The 20,954-nt window shown below is 41.3% G+C and overlaps 1 protein-coding gene across 1 annotated transcript in view; it reads left to right on the top strand.

Annotated features, from left to right (window-relative positions):
- The window catches only part of CACNA1H (calcium voltage-gated channel subunit alpha1 H), a 1,553,446-nt gene that overhangs the window by 1,314,332 nt on the left and 218,160 nt on the right, over positions 1–20,954 (top strand). Inside the window, exons 22-24 of the mRNA XM_085629001.1 lie at positions 8,941–9,067; positions 11,401–11,526; positions 16,475–16,564. Coding sequence (XP_085485127.1) covers positions 8,941–9,067; positions 11,401–11,526; positions 16,475–16,564 — 343 coding nt within the window. The remainder of the gene's footprint in view (positions 1–8,940; positions 9,068–11,400; positions 11,527–16,474; positions 16,565–20,954) is intronic.

Raw genomic sequence — 20,954 nt, 5'->3', positions numbered from 1 at the left:
AAAAACCTAGAGGCAGATTTATGTTCCCTGGCGCATCCCTGCAAATCAGCACGGATGCGCCAGGGAAGATGCGTCACGCAAGTTTACCCTTGCGCCACAATAGATGCGCCGCATTTACAATGCAGCGCATCGTGGCGCAAGGATAAACAGATGCGTGACGCATCTGATGGTGGAAGGGCGGCGCATTGCTGGAGTTGCGTCGCAAGCGCGACGCAGCTCCAGCAAGGCTCGGGGGTGCCCTATCGGTACAATGCTGCGTCAATCCTTACGCCTGCTTCAAGTAGGCGCAGGGATTTGATGCAGCATGGCCGGAAAAGTGACTGAGTGAAATCTTGTAGATTTCACTCAGCCACTTTTCGGAGGCGTTCCTGCGCCGGAACGCCCCCCCCCCCCCCCCCCCCCCCTGTGAAGGTACGCCCACATGTGGCGCAAGCTTTACAACGTGACGCATCTCCCTACATGCGTCACGTTGTAAATCTGCCGCAGCATGGCGCAAAAGTGACGCAACGGCGGCGCAAAAGTGACGCACAGGGCTCATAAATCTGCCCCCTAATGTTTTTCTTTTCCTCCCGCAGACATACAAACAATTTAAACCAGAGCTAGTTCTCATTGATTACTAACACATAAACTGGGGAAACGGACTAGCCTCTCTAGCCTCTCTAGTTCTCCTCTCTCTTTTTGATTATAACACGTCATTGTATACCTGTCATAAATTAATGTTCAACAAATACAGGACGATGGGAAATTTTGAAACACAGACAATTAGGTTTTGTTTGTGTTTTACCTGGGGTCATTAATATGCATTTAATTTGTTTTTTCTCCTTAAACTTGTGACATTGCATCCCTTCCACCAGCCTGCGTTTATCTTCACAACTAACACAAGGTTAGGGTCTACTCTTTCCTGATGAGAAACAACTTAGCGAAATGCAATTTGGAAATATTTTTAAAAATATTTCTTACCTAAGATGGCAGGGTGGGTCATTTTCCAGCTAATTGCACTGTATTAAGGGAATACAGTGCAATCAGCTGGAAAATAAGCACTAATAGTGAATAATAAAATATTAATCCCCTTTAGTGGAATAAAAACTTTAAAAAATAGGAGGAAATTGGAGCGGCCCCTGTGTTACTGGAAATGATTTAGCTACCTCTGGGGCCAGGGCTCGCAAAGGCAGGGCCAGGGTCGCATGGGGCAGGCCAGAGGTTGCAGCTGCGACCCCCTAAATGATGTCCGTGATTGGTAGAAAGAATTTCCGAGGCAGATGGAGAACAAATCACATTAAAAAGTTCTTTTAATAATTCATGAACTGGAAGAATTTGAAAGCTAAATAAATTAAAAAAAGAAAATTTGAGAAGTTAAAAGAAAATGCTGTCATGGTAGTTTGAGACAGGGAAGGGGAGCAAAGGTGGAGTGGAATGGGACTTAATGGATGCAACTGAAGTGAGTCTTCTATCCACTGGTGTTTGTTTGTTTCTTTATTTTTGTATTTTATTTACTGCAGACATTAACCACAATGTGCTCTTACATAGCAAAAGTAGTCCCTTTTAGTGCCAGGGAATACTGGTCCAATGTGGGTATTTCGAATCAACAGAATTAGACAAGATTATTTGATGAAACACAAATATTTTATAAAACAGTTTTTTTAGAAACTGCTACAAAAAAGACTTTGTCAAAACCAAAGGTTGGAAGCCAACACCAGATCTACTGGTTTGCTATTTCCTGTCCCTCACTGGAACCTTCATTTGATAGTTGTGAGGGTGCACGGTTTGATATAATGTTGGAACCTGTCCATCTCTAGTTATTTGGTTCGCACATATCTTTTGTTGTTATGAATATGTTTTACACACTCTGTAAAATATATAAAGGTTATTGTTGTCTCTCAATAGTGAGGTGTTAGCTTCAATTTGTAGTCATCTTCTTTTTAGTTAACATTTATATTGAACAATGTCTAAAACATAAGGGGTCCACAAATACATATAAACTTTCATATCACAGAGGTGTAGCCACAGATTTGTGAGGTTTACACCCGAGCTGTTTTCTCCAGTCCATGCACCCTTCCTGCAATTGACCACGTATGGGGCACATTTATTTCAGTATACCTTGTAATCTCCACAGAAGTAGAAAAATATCATTTGATTATTTTATTTAAAAGTGCTCTAAAGTTCTTTATAAACCCAAAGGCACCATAGCTTTGCACAACAAAATAAGAACAACAGAAGGCAAGCAGAGCCTGATCTAATAGCAAACTCTCTTCATAGCTAAGAACAACATTATACAGAATAGTAAATATATTAACCAAAAAGCCAAAATCTTTAAAGAAAAAAATCAGCTTAGGAATTACAACAAAAGTAATGTTTACAGCTTTTAAATAAAGAGATTAATCCAATCTTAATGATACCGGCAGATCATACCTGCAAATCACTGCTTCACAGGCAATCTAGTTACAGCAAATTACCACTTTATAATGTCCCCATTTATGATTGCTTGGTTATCTCATGAAATATTATGTTTTTCTGCTACATTTGTGGGAGTTCCTTCTTCCTAGCTAATTCTCACTAAAGGCCACAGCTTAACATTCAACTTGATCCCTAATGGAAGCCGATACACATTTCGCAAGATAGGTGTAATATGATTAAAGTTCTCAGCCACAGTTGGGATCCTGGCTGTGGCATGTAGCACTTTTCTGTGCAGATCAAGGTAACTCTTAGGTATGCTTTACAGCAATGTGTTACAAGAGACTGGTCCGAAAAGAAACATTGCTCACACCACAAACTAATGTCTGTCCATGCTGGAAAATTGCAGACTCTCCCCTGGAGAAACATCTGAAAGTTGCTTGAATTTGCCAAGTACGGTATATTAGTATCTAGTTTCGGTCAATTATCGGTAGCAAAACTCCTAGTGATTTCACCTGGATGACAAGCAGTGGTGTTCAAACTTATTGACTCACCCATGTCTTTTATGACCAAACCAGGAATGTACAAGTTTTGCCTTGATTTAGAAGTAACATGGCTTTACTGAAAATTCTTTCAAGCAGCAATAACACATTTAGTTTTAATTAGTGTCAATACATTTTCTTTGGTGCTTGATTTCATTTACTGGAAGAATTAGATTACTGAGTGAAGCACAGCTCCCTCCAAACTAAATTGAGGCAAAACAGAAGGCCTTATTTTATATTTTAGTGGAGAGGCCACTCCTTTGCAACGGCGGCAGAGTTCTCTCCCTGTCAATGTAGTGGTCTGCCCCTAAATCTAATTGTTGGCATACCTCTAGTTTGTCCACGACGGAGACTAATCTGTCTCAGCAATGGCCAAACTTCTCTGATGGCCTTGGGGAGTAAAAGATGCTGGAGAAAGGGCTACATGCCCTCCAACCCAATTTAAAGGGGCAGGCTGTTTCTTACCGCCAGATAAAGTCTGGTGGCGAAACAGTAAAAAACATTCTAATGCTCCCCTCGCCATGGAAGACGCCTCCCATGGCAACGGGGGCATTAGTGTTTTTTCTTTTCAAAAAGAGAATCTCATTTCAGGATTTCCTTTTTTAAAACAAAAAAGCATTCTGTTTGCTGCAGGGCTGCGCCCTTCTGACGTGTCATAGTGCAGTGGTGCACTGTAAATTAGAGTGGTGCAGAACGTATTGGCGTAGAGTGCAGAGGTGTAGAGTGCCGTTGCACAGAGTAAAGTGGTTCACAGTAGATTAGAGTGGATTGGCATATAGTGCATTGGCATACAGTGGTGTGGTACAGAGTAGAGGGCAGTGGCATAGAGTACAGAGTAGTGTTGTACTGTTCATGCTTTTTCAGTAAAGCTGTGCGTTTGTTGGACAACATAAACGTCAAAACTGTGCAAGGCTGATTCTACGCACACCATCAGGACATGTTGGCCTTAGTCCTGCTAGCTCACAGTGCACCAGCTGTACAACTAACCTAGCAAGGTAACATGTGGAATGTGCAACCTAAGAATATGACCCTTACTCCTCAAGGAAACCATGGAAACTGATCTAGAACCCTGTTGTTTGGTAACTCATGCATACCCAAAGAGATCCACAAGAAATACACAACATGGTGTTTCAATATTTATTAAAGCAATATGATTTGTGCGTAAAATACTTTTGCTGCAATTATTAATAGAAGGGAACAGAACAGTGTAATCAGCATTACGAGAATGGTAAAGAAAATAAACAATTCAACCATTGTGCTCGCTTATGAGTACTGCTATATTTTGTGCTCCTACCTAGTGCAACCTATCCTAGCGTGTCTAGTGATGGTGAATCTGCCAGAATCCCTGTAGGGTGATCTAACACCCCCTTCACTTGTGGGTAAGTGTCATCAGGGAGCCCGTCTTGATGTAGAGTGTAGAGCTGGGCACCATCCTTCTCAGAAGGCAAGCAGGATTCAACTGGGCTGGAATTCTGGCATGGAGCAACCTCAACAATGTCAGCGAAATGCTCCTCTTTCTAACAAAGGAGTGATGTTGTTTAAATAATAAACTTCACTCATGTAATCATGCGAAACCCCAGTCAGACTGCTGTTGTTGATTCTTTTGTAATACCTCTGTCACTGAGCATACAATAACAAACAACAGTATTTTACGCAGTGAACTTAGCCCTTGTACAGAATGTTCAAGGCAGTCAATAATATGCATTCAAATGAGTGTAAATGTAAGCAAAGCCATTTCAAAGAATATTTTCCTGCACAGGCACACTAGCAAATGTGTGTCATATGTCAGGGTTTAAGAAAAGATGGCAACTTTAAAATGTGAGCATGTAAAATTGTGGTGTACCTACTTGGGCCTAATGTGACCGAACAACATTAGAGTAGAGTGAGGTAGAGTGAAGCGGCATAGAGTAGAGTGGTGCAGAGCATAGTGCAGTGTCTTGGAGTGGTTCAGAGTGGTTCAGAGTAGAGTGGAGTGGGGTAAAGTAAAGTATGCATCGTGTTATAGCACACTGCCATTACAGATAATAATCTTCAATTGAAATGTCCATTACATTTGCACAGACATACAGTTTTGCTGATAAAGCTATCCAGCGCACAAACGATAATGTGTGGAAATGTCATCACCTAGTGTATTGATGTGTTTTGATCATATTTAAATATTTGTTTCCACCTCACTTCAAAGCCTTCCTCCAGCACTCCCTCAGTAGACATCATAATTGTCACATAAATCTGCTCACTTTGAAGTCAGAGAAAGAAAAGTAAACACCAAGCTCCCTCGAAGACAGAGCCTGACATTTGACGCCTGTCGTTGAATGCACAACAAATGTGACAAGATAAGAACAAGATTTAAAGGCCTGTTTACAAAAACTGAACACTGGTGGAAGAATACTGTAAATAGGTTTAGGCCACAGAAGGGACAAACTCAAGCTGGACAGCCTGAAACAAATGAAGCCAGCAAATAGAAAGCAAGCAAATGTGAGTTACAAACCACAAAGCCAGTGGCAAGCAAGGGCCAGAATGCATTCCCAGGGAAGCTTTCCGAATGTCCCCAAGATGTTGTTAGCAAATCAGACAGCTGCGCTGTCTGATAGGCTTAGGCCTAAATAGACCCTCCATTTTAAAGAAAACCTAAGACATGGGAGCCAGAGAGGAGGCAGGCCTCAGAATGAACAGTCATGTAATCCCAAGCCAAACAGGCCTTCCACTGGCCACCTGAGGAAGTCAGGGTTAGACTTGCCTAAATGCAAGGAAGATTAATACCTCAATTTTAGTGGATAAAATCAAGCCTTGCCACCCACTCCAAAGACTTCAATGAACAGAAAGAGATTTCTGTCCCAAATCACATGCAACTTCACTAAAGTAGAATGTAGGTGATCACTCGGCTTGAGAGTCTAAGAGGTATGCTCATATCAAATATGCTAATGAAATAAGAAGAAGAATATAAAAGCAGTCGCTGCCGGCATGACTCGGGGGAGGGGGGGGGTGGGTCACACGAGGAGGAGGTCGCGCGGAGGGGTAGGTTTAATTTTAATTAAAAAAATAACTTACCTTAGCCGGCCCGATCTGGTCCCGCGTCGTCTCTGCTCCTCACAGGAAGCAGGCAGCCTCCCTCCCCTCCCCTAAGCCAAACACAATGCTGCAATGACAGCGTTGTGATTGGTGGGGACAGCGCCCAGCCAGGCACCTATGGGTAGGCCATTTTCTCCAGCCTACATGGAGAAAGTGCGCATGACTGGTTTGGTCGGCCCCAGAGGGCCGACCAAACAGTGAGGGCCCGCAACATTGGGCTAGCCAATTCTCCCCTGCCCTGTTGCAGGACCGTTCTCCCGCCCACCCCCAACCAAACCCTTCTGCTTTCTCGCAGCACGAGAAGCAGTAACATAAAATGGTATTTATACCATTTTATGTTACTGCTTCTCGCACTGCGAAAAAGCAGTGGGGCAACACTCCCCTGCCTACATGAAGGAACCGCCCCTGTATAAAAATGTTATTATATTTATCAGCATACTAATGAATGGGGTGCCCAGTCACTCAACTGATACTACCTGTGGATCATACCAATTGTCTAGCATCAAACATGTGCCTCACCATCTAATGGATCACACTGGATACCTTCTTTACTGTTTCTTGTTCACACTAGCATGAGATAGTGGATGGCGCTAGATGGCTGAAAAGACACTCTTTCCTTCCAAATTGCATGCACATGTATAGGACTTTTACAAATAGGCTATTTTTTTTAACAGCGAGAACTTTCACTCAAACATATGAACAAATAGTGCAGAAGGAAGGGATAGAAAGGACAGACTGAGAGAATGAATGTGCATCTTTAGCTAAACTACTTTGTTACAGTAATAGCCAAATGTATTACTAGAAGTCTAGACGATGGACAATATTTAATGAATTAAAAAAAATGGTATAACTCTACTGTATCGAAAGATATTACTTCAAATTTAAGAAAGAGCAATTAACATATGCAGATAACCATATTGCGAGATCGAAATCATAAGATACATTACTTGCAATGGGTAATACATTGGACTGTGAATGCAGAGGGGGGCAGCAAAAACTGTGGATGTTGCAAGAGTGGATATCTAGATCAGAAACGATCAGAAAAGCTGGGTTTATGGGAGTCTTCTGAAAGAGCTCATTATAATGCTTTGATTTATTACCAGTAATCCCATTACTCTCGGTCTCCCTTCCTTGTCCCATGCCTTGTTCATGCAGAGATTGCGCCTTCTGGATGGATGCTTATGTGGCTTTTTTTTTAATTCCTTCCCCCCTTCTGACAATAAGCCCATGAAAGGATGCATTACTCACAATCTCTCATGGTTCTGAGCTGAATTATTTTTCTCTCCTTATTGACTATCAGGTCTCAATCTCTTTTCATAGTATGTGCCTCCTAGTGTGATTACTGAGCATTCGGGGGTTCCACAGGGCCTCTTTATGAGCAGGGACCAGAAAGGACAATCCATTTAGTTAGGAAAGCTGTGAATGTTTTTAATAGTCTACTTTTATAACAAATATTCCATCAGAGCTATTTTTTTATAAGCGACTGTGGGCGTGATTTAATTTTTCTTGGTTGGCCCGTCCTCCACCAGGATGACAGAGGTTCCGCCCACCACATTTTGAAATGTCTGTCGGGTCAGCAGATGTGTCATACATTCACAGGAACTACATATGGCAAATTTACAATGTTACATTTATTTTTTATTATAACAAAGTAAACCACAATAAAAAACAAAAACAATACCCTCTCGCCCCAGGGACATTGAGCACATTCAGTGTCTCTTACGGCTGTATGTCAGCCCATCTAAATTAAGTGAATGGACATATAGTCAAATCTCCAACTGTGTAGGGGCGTCAGAGACGTTTGACCATGGTGGAGACTACTCTCTAACTTCTCGTCAATCTTGAGTCCGCAGAAATTAAAATTAGTTGGACCAGAATGTTAAATCAGGCCCTCTGTGTCAATGCTTCCTTGTGCATGACTTCTAAGTCGACTTTTTACTTCAGTGATTTCAACCAAGCACCCTTACAAGAAAACCCTTTGTGAATACCGAAAGTAGTAAAGTTAGGATTTTGTCTCAGATTACTTTTGTGTATGGGGCCCACTGCCTAGAACTCCTCTCAGGGGTGGTTATTCCTTTGATCCCCCATCGGGAATGCCTGCTAAACACATCACTGGAAAGGTCCATCATTGCATACACACCAGACGTGTTTTGTAGGGCCCACCAAACCCTAGTGACACTCCTGACTTTGGTTCCATAGAAATACAGAAGTGTGCCATGAAAATGCTGTTAACATAACATTGCATCTTAAGTTCAGACGAGTGTATGCACGTTATGGGTAGTAGTAGGATGTGAAATTTGCAATTTTCTATTAATTCTCAAGTGCCTACTATACCCTGACGACGCTTCATCCACTTAACAAACTGACGACTAAGTATTTACAATCCTTGCAAGCAGAGACGTAGGAGCATTTGTGCAAACCCCATATGAACTAATGTCTATGTATTCAGTGGCACTCTGATTGTTGATAGGTGTGTCATTTAGTGATGATAATTGGTTGTAGATACCTACGTTTATAATTCTGATTGTGACTTCAATGCGCATATTTTGTCTGGTTCAATGAACTATGATAGTTAATTCCTTGTATTATACTTATTGTAGGAGTTTTTTATCCACCTTCTGTGATTTTGTATGGGCCAAATGTGATGTTATGTCATATCTTGCAAGGTTCCATTGATCAAAGGGCTTGTGAATTCTCTTTCTGTGGTATCATCGAGAGTCACCTGTGTTGTAATATCAGTTCTTCTGCATCTTGCATTTTCTGAAATGACATCAGCACAGAAGTATCAGTGCAGAAGTGGTCATAGGCCATTTAGTTCACACTGTTTGGTGCCTAAATTATTGTTGTGCACTGTAACAATAGCTCAGTTCTTCTGCGTGCCTCACTTTTACACTGTTAATTAAAAATATGTGGATAACTTTTTTCTTGTCTCTTGCAGTGTCATCAGCCGAGCTCCTGGCCTCAAGCTAGTGGTGGAGACTTTGATAACATCTCTGAGACCCATCGGGAACATTGTCCTTATCTGTTGTGCTTTTTTCATTATCTTTGGGATTCTTGGAGTTCAGGTGAGACCTTCACAAGCACAGTTGACCATGATGGGTTGGATTCTCAGTGTGGGCTCTTATGATGCGGTGTCAATGGAATGGTTAGTACCAGGCAGTAAGAGGACAATCATGTCAGAATACGAATGCAGGTGATGACTAGCACATGGGTTTAGACTATTAGCCTGTTTATTACAGAGACAGAATTTGTTCATTGGTGGTAAAATGTGACACAACTTCTCATCACCAATCTGCAATAAAGTTTGCAAACAAAAGTACAGGAGACTTACATTAATCATGCTAAGTTTGATGAAAATGGATGAAGGAACATTGTTTTCATTAATACTAATACTAAGGATGAAGGAAACTTTTTTTTAATTAATTCTAATACTAAGGGAATTGCCAAAGAGAAGTAAATGTGTGCAGAAAATCAAAACAGTTGAACAGAAATCTAGTTCTGCCTTCGTCAGGGCAGACCATAGTGTATTATGTTCTAAATATTTGACTGCACATTTGATCAAACTTTTCTTAGTCTGTTAATGAAACTGCATAATAATGTATGGATGTGTGGTAAATTGTGAAATGATTGTGGGCTATCACCAAAAATCAGAGAATGGATTGGGATTTGAGCAAGGCTGCGTTCTAACTCTGATAATATTCTCTTTATAGGGCAGAACTTGTGGGAAATTTAAAGCTGCCTAACTCACATAGAGTCCAGGTTTTAATAAGAATGTTAGGCCAGCTATACTAAACACTGATCCCAAATACTGGTTGCAATTTGTGTATAGTATTTTTGCTACCAGTGTGGAATTTCGCTTACCCGCCTATATATTAATGGTTAGAAAGAACGAGGAGAAATGGGATGAGACATGATTTTCGTTCAAATTCCTGTCTACCAGTATTTTGGAGGCAGGGATTTACGACCAAATCTATGGTTTGTTGCATGGGAACTCCCATGCACCACCTATGGAATGCCTCCTAGATGCAAAGTAATGCATGGGGATTGGTTTACAATCCAACGCAAATCATGATTTGTGTTAGATTATGAATTTCAACCCTAAACTTGTATTTACATTTTCGAAGGTTAAGAGGTCCCACTAGAACCCTTCCCATTTAGCGACTGGGTAACACAATACTGAATCACTAATGGGTTTAGTGCTTGCTACATCAAATCTAGCTGGACTAATCTCCACCCCCCCCCCCATGGCTGGGACTGTCCTGAGGTGAGGAATCTAACCTTGGAGATTGGCATTCCACCCGGTGTATCCTCTCAGAGACTTCTACAGCCCCTGTATCTCTTTGGTTTTGCTAGAGGTTGCACGTTTATATTTGTGCGACAGTGGTTAGTAGGGTTGAAGCCTCCATCCATGTATTGATGATGTCCAGAGATGACCAAAAACTCATTTTACACTTGCATCCCGGTTGGGTGGTCCCAGTCCCAAACTGCTTCATATTAGGAGAGCTCTTACCTGCCACACACTACATCCTTGAATCACAATGATTGCACTGTCTTTGAACAAGCTGGGCACATGCACCTCTTCATCTTCTGTAAGTTTTCTCCCAAACTTTGCCCTGGCATGTGGCCTCAATGTTTCCACCCACTGGAATCTATCTGATACTTTGGGCATTTTCACTTTACTCTTGGTGCCCCAACATATGTGAACACAAACAATTAGAAAAGGAATGCATCACAGCTTGGGGAATCGAGTATTCAGGGGGCTCATTTTTAGACCTGTGTAAAGTTGCAACTTACACCTCCATATTTGTGGAGACAATAAATCTCGTTTGGTTCGCTACGTTCGATTAGGCGTGTGCAGTGCCAGGTGTAGTCTTTTATCTATCAAGAAAATGCTGATCCCTTGCCTCACCAGTTCTAACTCTCTGTAAGAACACCCCCTTTGGAATTTAGGCACAGTATCCTCGTGCATCTAACATCAGGTGGGGAAACCTGACAAACTCCATAGGAGGCAATATTATATTTGCTATGTTCCCGCTGATTTCCAACTTGGAGCAGCTATGCCTCGCCCCAAGAGGATGAGGTAGAAGTGGATCAAGTCTTCTCTAACACAGCAAGAATCTAGCAGAACCATGTTTACAATTTAATGACTTAACTTATTTTACGCTGGTTGTGAGATGAAGAAAGATAGGTTTTCATTTCCTTTGATTGAACTACAAAGTTTTTGATAAAACCTAATGTCACTGGTGGTCATGAAGTCTTCCAGAAAAAGAAAATGTTTCCTGGGTATCTTAGCATGGGTGCGAGATTGTCTCAAAGCCTACCATTACCCCATTTTTCTTTGGCGTACTAGTAGCGTGAAGCTGGCTGGTCACTTCACATATTTTCCTTCTCGTTTCAGCTTTTTAAGGGTAAATTTTACTACTGTGAAGGGCTGGACACAAAAAACGTCACCAATAGATCTGATTGCAACCAAGCAAGATACAAGTGGGTCCGGCGAAAGTACAATTTCGACAACTTGGGTCAGGTATGTATGATCCTTCTCAATATCACTGATAGAATGGGACTTGGGGAATTTTTCTTGTAATACTGAGGTATGCTGACATTTCCCCATATAAGCAGAAAGTGCGGCATGTTTCAATAAAAATGCACCCATCACTCACATGTTTCAAAAATGTTGCAAAAGTATTTATTTTTGGAAGATGTATGCGACACACCTCCAATCAGATGCAAGCCACTTTTGAAAAGGGGGTTTTGTATCAGCACAAATCTTTGTAGCTTCATCGCTTTTAAGCTCCAAAATACCCTTTAATGATTCCAACCAAGGGCAGATGTAGGCACTTCTAGGCCCAACAGAAAGGAATCTTAAGAGCCTTCTTTGTATCTCTTGCAAAGGATTGCAGAGATACATGTCTGTAATGATTATGAAGTAGATAGACCTAAAAAGTACAGTATGAGCATGGGTATTGTTCGAGCATGCTTTTTTCCGTGGTTCATACTGCATTCATCCAGCGCAGAGATGTTATGTTATGTTAGGTATTCTTGTAGAGCGCACAGCTGCCCCAGCGAAGAGGCGTCCCGGCCAAGATCAAGATGACTTTAGAACAGTGGCTAATTAAGGCAACTTTGAAATGTTGAACTTACTGTATATATGTCTACATATAGGCATTTATATCACAGACCTGGCTACAAAGCAATGGATTACCCAATAATGTGCGATGGACACAGAAAAAGGGGGTTGAATCGCGAAACAGAAGGAAGACTGGTCAGGGATAAGGACCAAGTGAGTGAAGACAGGTTGGCTTACGATCGCAGCAAAATGATATTAGGCAGAGGGCTGGCGGGGAAGGCCAGGATTGGGTCCAGATAGTATGGCCTTAACAGAGGCAGGTTTGGGGTCAGATAGGAGGAGAGATTATGGATAGTGCAATGGAGAGTGCAGCTAAGCTTTGTGTTGGGTAGAGTAGTAGGGGTGGAAGAGGAGTGGCTTTTCAGTCCATTCAATCAGAGGCAATCTATTTTAACCGGTGTAGGGTATTAGATTGCTAGGGTACGAGGAAGAAACCACAGTCTTGAAATGAGTTGTGGCTGAGATCAAATGAGGCCTAAACAATCTGAAAGTTAATCAGGTTTCTGCAAGGAAGTCCTGTCTCACCTTGGGTAGCTTGGCCTAAGCAGAAAGGCGTCTTGAGAGAAAATGTGTGTGGGATGTGTAAACCAAAAGCACAATCATGATATCAAAAATCTAAAACTTCAAGTCAGTGAAAAAAGTAATACATGCAAGCGAAGCTCCACATTAGGAATAATGTGTAAACATGATGTAAAATATTTATTGGATGTATTTCAACAGACAATGACGAGGAAAATGTAATTATTTATTTAATTTTCCCTCGTCATCGTCCGTCGAAATCCCCCCACCCAGCCCCACCGCTCTTACCTGCACGGGCCGTGGCTGTCAAGGAATCAAATCACATGGATAACGTTTTGTTTAATGACCATTATAAAGGCCCGTGTGCAGAGAGCTAAATTGTGTTGCATCGCGGAAGCATCCGCGTACAACTTCAGTAAATGGCGGGTCAAGAATTTTTTAATTTAAATATGCCATACATTTTTGCATAATCTGAAAAAGTGTTGAGTTTCTGGGTCGATTTGGATAACCTCTTGATTATCAAGAGACCTAAAATTCTCATCATCCCAGCTGAGTACTAATTAACCATTACAGCAGAATGTTTTCCAATTTCCGTCCAGCAATTATAGACTCAGTGTAGAACCATAATTTAGTCGGAGCGACCATTTCAGGTTTTTCTAATAAGCATTCTCCACGCTAATCATCATGCAGCTGGTGCACCTGTGAAAGGACAGAGGGCAGCTGAGCGCTTGAATTAAATTATGCCTGTAGAAACTCCCACAATTCCTCTTGAGGGTCCCCTTCACAAAATCGATTTCCTGCACAAGATGTCGAGGAACTGCCCAAGGTCTCACCTCATAGCTAACTGGAAGCTTGCCCTCTGTCACCTCTCGGGATTAGACTCTGTGCATCAGCATGACCCCCTCATTGGAACAAGTTTTCAGAATTGCAAATGTATCACTGAAGCTTGGTAAGAGGACATCTTAAAATAGGTCATAATAATTGGCTTGTGTCTGTGACCTTGAGCTGGATACACAGGGGCGGCTTCTCCTTAGATGATGAATATAGTTTATCTGGAACGGTGAGCAATGCTGCTGGACCTCTGTTACCTACTAAAGACGTTTCTTAACTAAAGGTGGGTTAAAAGCACAAGTGCACAGAAGCTAGCAAGCCCGATTCGCAAAGGGTCTCCGCACTCGTAGCGAAGGCCCCGCAGTCGGGGCGGGGACCGCGTACACGTGGCGGGGGCCTGCACTCCTGACAAGACCTCCATACTGCGATTACCCATTACGGAGGTCACACCAAGAATGCAGGGCCCCCGCCATGACTGCGGAGTACGAAGGCCCTTTGTGAATCGGGCCCCTTCTCATCTTCTGTGTAGACCGTGCTTCTTTACGTTCAAGAGCCAGCAAATCATCAAGTTGACAGATGCAGGCAGGTATTCTAGGGTTGTGTTTCTCAACCATTCCAAAAGTTGTTATCATCACAAGTAAGAATCTTAACTGACAGCGTACGTGCTTTTGTTCTCTTAGAATCTACCACTTGTCATCCCTCCCATTCTTTATTTACCCTTTGATTTAACTTATTTGGTAGTTCCTTTGGCAATCTGCCTAGACCACAATAACCACATTGCTTTTCAACTAGAGTGGCCATCTTTAAAAATTGAATATAGCTTATATTGCAATAGTACTGGCCAGTGTTTTTGTGAATCACAGCAGCACATTGCTATATTCGTTATTCATTCCCAAATGTTAGATCCACTTATTGATCCAGCTATAACATATTGCTTTGTCAATAGTTTATGAATGTGTCTAAAAGATCTGAGCTTAAGGAATGTTGGTAAAAGTAAGATAGTTCTACCTGTATTATCAAACAATGTTGATCAAGATTGTGCGATTAAAATGTTAAAACCCATGTTCTAGTTTTTAAGATGGAGGCTGGGGATCTTGCACTTCCAGGTTCCTCCTTGTTAGGCATGTGTTTGTGCGTCTAGCTGAGGGTATAGTTCCACGTGTGCTGTTCTCTGGCCGTAAAACTGTGGATAAAGAAGTTTGTATTTTGTTCAGACTGTATAGGCATGCGGTAAGATGATATAATGCATAAGTTTCAGAAGTCAAAAATGTCACCCTCAGATGGTAGCCGAATGCATCAATGATCCATAAACACTTATGTTAAGTTCCTATTTAGCAAATGTATTTATTTATTTTTATTTTTAATTGGTATAACAATCTGGGGTCATGTCTCAAAAACCTTAAACTGGGTCGAAATAACAGGCCAAATTCATCTGCAACATTTTAGGTGCTTACAGATTGTGGAATGTAGCAACTGCTAAATTCAAAATTGCAGGACCTGGGCTATCTTTGCTACTTGACTAAATTCCAAATAAAGGACAGTGAAATTGTGCATAATATTTATAAGGCTTATTACTCATTTTAAATTAACACTCAAGATTGACTCAAAGACGTCGTAAATCTATGAATAAACATTTTTGAAAAAATATAGAAGAATTGGACTGTACACTCTTTTACTACTGTAATAAAAGCGTGGTAAAATGACTTTGTCTCAAAGTTTGTCTAACATTTCACAGTTGAAAACATGATAAACTCAATTTTCCCCACTTATGATATAAACATGACAATTAGTGTGAAATCATTTTATGGCATGTTTTGACCTGATTGCAATACAGGTCCCTCCATTCTGCATTAGAAGAGCAGCAAATATGTTCTTAAGGCAATTAGATCTTGTTTTGATTACATTTCCATTTGTAGTTGGCCGCGTGGAGATGTTATTGTACACTTTTGGTGGCTTATGGCTCAAATGAATTCGGCCCTATAATGCATTGAGTTGTGCAGGTGTGCTCCTCTTTGATTTTGTTTTAATTTAAATGTTCAATGGTGTCACATCACCTGAAAATAAAGTAACAGAGTGACCTTAAGCACACTACGGACCATGGATTAGACCATAGGAAAAGACATTTCACTGCGTTGACCATGGTGATATCACAGGAATTGGATAGAAGTATACAAATATTTTTAAAATATCAAAATATTACAAAAGCTGCTAGAGGCCTGGCATAAGAATCACAGAGGTACCATTCAGTCACAGTTGTGGCAAAAATTGATGGACAAATGATGCCACTTTTTGGTGATAGAGAATCAAGAAATATTAGTTGATCTAAAAGCTGATAATCTCATAAAGGTTGCAAGGAACTACATAGCAACCAGAGGTCACGAAAATGTTACTGTGTTTGCTAAATTATTCATGGCCAGATGTACAAAACTTAGGAAATGCAATTTTCAAATTGCGTATGAGTAAGAATCGCAATTCCTATTGTAAGAAACCTCTGTACTTTTAAATTGCAGTTCCTAGTAGTTTGCAAATCAGCCTACTCACGAATATTAATGAGGTAGGTTGCAGTTTGCCACCCATTAGGCATGCTAGCTATCAGAGGGATGGTGGCCTGCTGGGGTCAGAAGACCATCATGTCTGTGATTGCGTTTAAATAAAGAAAAATGGGATGCGTATAAAAAAAAAGAAAATGAACATTTAATGTTTAATTTCTTTTTTAAGATTCCAAATACCGAATCGCAAAACCAAACAGCGATTCTCTAACAAGTAATCCCAATTTGGGTTCTGCACATTTGGTGAATCACTTGCCTTCTCACTTTTTAAATTGTGTTTCTTTATCAATTGTGATAAATGTAGCATAGGGTACTGGCAGCGGTGACCTCGGTAGAAAATCTTGGCACCCTACCACTTTTCTTTTATATTTAGCACTGCCATCAGCAACTTTCTGTAAGAGTTAAGGACCATAATGAGTTAACTGAATATTTCATTTTCCTTCCAGGCACTGATGTCATTGTTTGTACTGTCCTCCAAGGATGGCTGGGTAAACATCATGTATGATGGCCTAGATGCGGTTGCCATTGATGTTCAGGTATAAAGGGGTATAAATCTTAATACTGACTAAGATTGTTTGTTAAATCAATGTTGTTTAAAATGTTTTCTATAAGGTTGAAGTTATCAAGAGACAAGATCAAATCTGAGTGAGAAATATGAGGAAACCTTTGTCTTCAGGGTACAACAGTCATTAATGAGCAGATGTCATGAACATGATAGAGTCCTCAATGAATATTTCCCCCAATAGTTTCTTATCATGAGTCAGTGCCCAAAAATAAAGATCTAATAATAGCAGTAATCTGATTTCCTCAGTGATAGCAAATATCAGCAGACCTATTTTATCATGTCATTACAATCACAGAGATGGTGGATATAACATCACAATTTTGTAAAAACCAATGACATTATGGTACATTAAATCTTGTGACATCATTTTGATTACCAGTGATGGCACATTGTACTTTTCTTTACAAACCTTTATTGCTAACTCTCATTCAGCAGTATCTCCAATAAACATCAGTTTGCTTAACATGATTATTGTTAAACAATATCTGTCCTCGTTGCTCAAAATTCAATGTAAAGTTTAAAAAAAATCAAGTTCTTTGTTGTAAATTGTTCTAAGTGAAAATAAAAATCCCATTATCAAAAATTCATGACCTTTGATCCTGTTATCAAGAAAACATTACCAAAATTGTAATCATGTTTGTCACCATAGCTCCTTTTATTTCAGGGGAAGCCTCCTCAAATCCCCCTCTCACCTTGGCCCCTCACAAATAGTAAAAATATATTTTCTTGAAAACTTATTTGAGGTATTTGGTTTCTTGATTACGAGTTAGAGATTTTCAACTAACATTTTGAGTTTATTAACTGTTCGATTAATTAAAATCACTACAGTAATGGAAAAAAAACACATTATTAAAACAATTCCCCACTATCCCCTTCCCTCCTCATCTCTTTCTTTGTCCTTATGATCAGCCTTTGGTCCTTTACTCCTTTGTGCAGATTCGCAGCGCTACTTGTGGTTGTGTGATAAATAAGACAAATAAAGACATAACTTTAAAATCGGGGTTGTTGTATCAGCCACAGCCTTCAACGTACTATAAAATGCTGCATGTTTACAACAACAAAAAGTGTTCTTCATCTGTCTGCCCTGAACTCCTTTATGCATATTGCCAGAGTTATTTGTGGTTGCATGTGAAATAAGCAAACAAATTGAGATTGAAACGTTATAGTCTGATTTGCGGGTTGGCCTTTATGTGAGAGAAAGGGTGGACCCCCACGGTGCAAGGCGGGGACCACCCTGCCGCCTGCAACATGTTATTAAATGTGCCATGCTAGTAGCGAAGAAGTGGCGCTTAGACTGACGCAGAGTTAGCATCACCTTGTAACATCTCTTTTATGGCGACCCTGATTGAGTGCGTGGATTTTCCCAGTCTTGCTAGTTTTTTTGTTGATATTTCAGTGAAACACAGGGCTGAAGCCTCTCTGTAAGTCCTTACCCCTTTATCCACGAGTATCGGGCGAAAAAGGCGCCAACGCTCTTTGTTCAGCTTGGGGCAGCAGCACAGAAGGAGCAGCCAGGATTCCCCGTAAAAGGAACATATCCTACACTCTGTGTTTCTCCCTTGCATACCCATGCTGGATTGAAGTCAGTGATGGGAAGCGTGATGAGTCTCATGCAGAAAATTTTTCCTACGGTCGTGCAACGTCAATGCCTCGTGAACATAGAGTTGGACTTTGCCCGGAATATCTGATTTTACCAGTGGCTCTGTGGTCAAGTTAGGGCAAAGGGCTTCTTTGTCTTGTACAAATGATGTTTCCAGCACCTGTTTGATTACTGCTTTTTTCCCCGACGAGAAGAGGAATTTCTGGTAGTTGTAAACTTGCCGCCTCAATCCTCAGGGTGGTTATGGCCTGGCCAAGGCTGACGTGCCAGGCTGCACCTGCCTCCTCAAAAATGGTCATCAACTGGTGTCTTAGTGAATCTGCTTGGGCCCTCAGGATCCTGAGGTATATCTTTTGCAGGTCCCCCCTGGCATATCAAATCCAGCCTCCTGAGGCCTAGATCCAGTCTCAACCTCGAACTCCTTGCTGCCCACGGGATAAGCAGTGCAGTTTTGTATGCTCTGACTTGGATTGTGTTTAAGAACTTGTCCAGCGCTCCGGGAAAAGCCAGATGACCGTAGCTGATGGCCGGTAACAATTTTGCTTTTCAAACATTCAGTATTGGCTCGGCTGATGGGCTTGGCAGATGGTGGCTCAGTTGCCTTATTAAATATATAATGCTGTTGGCCTTAAAATGTTAATTTTTTCAATGAATGTTTGAGTTGGCCCTTTCAGAGAGTCAAACCCCAAGGTAGTTGTAGGCTGTTACTTTGCCAATTTGCAGATTGCCCAGGAGCCAGTGGGCTTGCCTTTTGTGCTGATGTTTCCCGAACACTACTACCTTACTCTTTCCCTGATTAACCAGTAGATAGTTGTCCTGGTTGAAGCGATCCAGGGCATGTAGGCCCACTCTAGTGTGGTCCATTATCACTGTCATCATCTGCATATTGTAATACCAACAGCCTCACACTGCTCACCCTTGGTGATAATAGGCTGGCGCCTTGCAGGGCGGCCCTAAGGTCTGCGGTATAAAGATTGAGCAGGAGGGGGTCCAACACTCAGCCCTGTTTGAGACCTTTATTTGTAAGAATTTTAGAGGCCTCTGTGTTGGCACTTGTTTTGACCCAAACCCAGGTGTCTTTATATAGCAATATTATTGGTTTTAGTAGTTTGGGTGGAATTCCCCAACTACTTAGTTTCCACCATAGCCTTCTGCGGTCCACTTTGTCAAAAGCTGTGCTGTAATTGATGAAGCAGCAGAACAGTGGGAGGCTCTTTCTCTTCACCCCCTGGGTTGATAAATGGGTTCACACCATGATGTTGTCCAGAGTTGAAGAATGTGGCTTGAAGCATTATTGATAGAAGGGTATGATGCCTTTTTCTTGAGTCCAAGACTCCAGATCCTTCAAGAGAAGACAAGCATAGACCTTTGCTTCGAAGTCAAGAAGGGAGACGAGCCTATAATTTGATGGCTTGGAATGGTTGCCCTTCTTGAAGATGGGGAAGAGTATAGAACCCTCCAGGAATCCGGTGTCTTTGCTGTTGAAAAGATGGTATTGAATAGTGGGGTTAAGAAAGCAGCCCATAACTCTGTCTCTGTTTTAAATACTGGTGCTGGTAACTCATTTGGCCCTGGTGCTCTTTTGTTCCTCATTCTCTTGATGGTCCTGATAACCACATCCTCTTCTATTGATGTGCCTAGGGACCCACAGTGCCCTTCTTCCCAGCTGATCAATTCTGTCCGACCTTTATCGGGAGCGACAGTCAAGTGCTGTTGTTTTTGCATTAATTAAACCATAATGCTCCACTCCCTGAGTGATCGCTTCCGTGGGACCTTTGACGAAGAAGGCATTCGAGTATAGTTGTGTTTCATGATTTGACCATGTACGGATTAAATGGTGATAGCACCTAAAATGTTGGCATTTGTAAGAAATTGCAGATCATCCAGAAAATGACTACACTTAAGACATTGTAGTACATGAAGCACTGTTGAACAACTCAACGATAGAAAAGCGGTAGGTTACAGCTACCATATCTATCTGCACACAGTTGGATTTTCTCTCCAGCCAGTCGGCTGACCGCACTAGATGACCCTAACACAATCATGGACACTGAGAAGGAAATCTGCCCTACTCACCTTCAGATCTCCCACGCTACACTTCTCTCTCTCTTTGTTCTCCATCTTGAAGGAGATGCATCAATGTGACACTTACGTTGCAATATTTTGTACCATGAGAGGGTACGTGTTTAGTTTCCCATCACCTGGTGCCTGGAGGATCTATTGCTAAATTTGACCCTGATTATAATATTAGAATCCCTGGAGATTCAGATATTGACATTCATTGTTTGTTTAACTTTTTATTTTGTTAAATCGTGCCTGATGCAAGATATCGCAGCATGTAAAAAGTTAACATAGCGCCGTTAATCTCTTTCCTGGATATGTTTAGAACTGCAAAATCCCCCAAATGTCTGTCCAAAACACCATTGCAATGGATACGCTCAAAGTTCCATTTCCTACTCCCAACAACAAAAGCGCTAAGCATTCATGCTGAGGTGGAAGTTCAGTCTTACTGGTTTGGTATTTTTAATTTATTTTGTAAGTTCTGGTCCCCCACCAAGCACCAGTACAGCTCCTACCTATGACCCGGGGACCTGTTCTCAGCCTATGACTCAGAGGATGTACTATGGAGTGACCTCCCTGGGTTACTTCCTTTTTTTAGGTCCTGTGTTAGAATATGAGATGCTTTTCTCTTTTTTCCAAGTCTTCCGCCTCAAAATAACTAGTTTGTTGGAGAGCCTTTATAAAAACCCAATGTTGTTTC

This window comes from Triturus cristatus, chromosome 10, assembly GCF_964204655.1.
Source record: "Triturus cristatus chromosome 10, aTriCri1.1, whole genome shotgun sequence".
Lineage (NCBI taxonomy): Eukaryota > Metazoa > Chordata > Amphibia > Caudata > Salamandridae > Triturus > Triturus cristatus.
The sequence above is the reverse complement of the archived record's forward strand: the minus strand, read 5'-3'. Positions and strand labels throughout refer to the sequence as shown.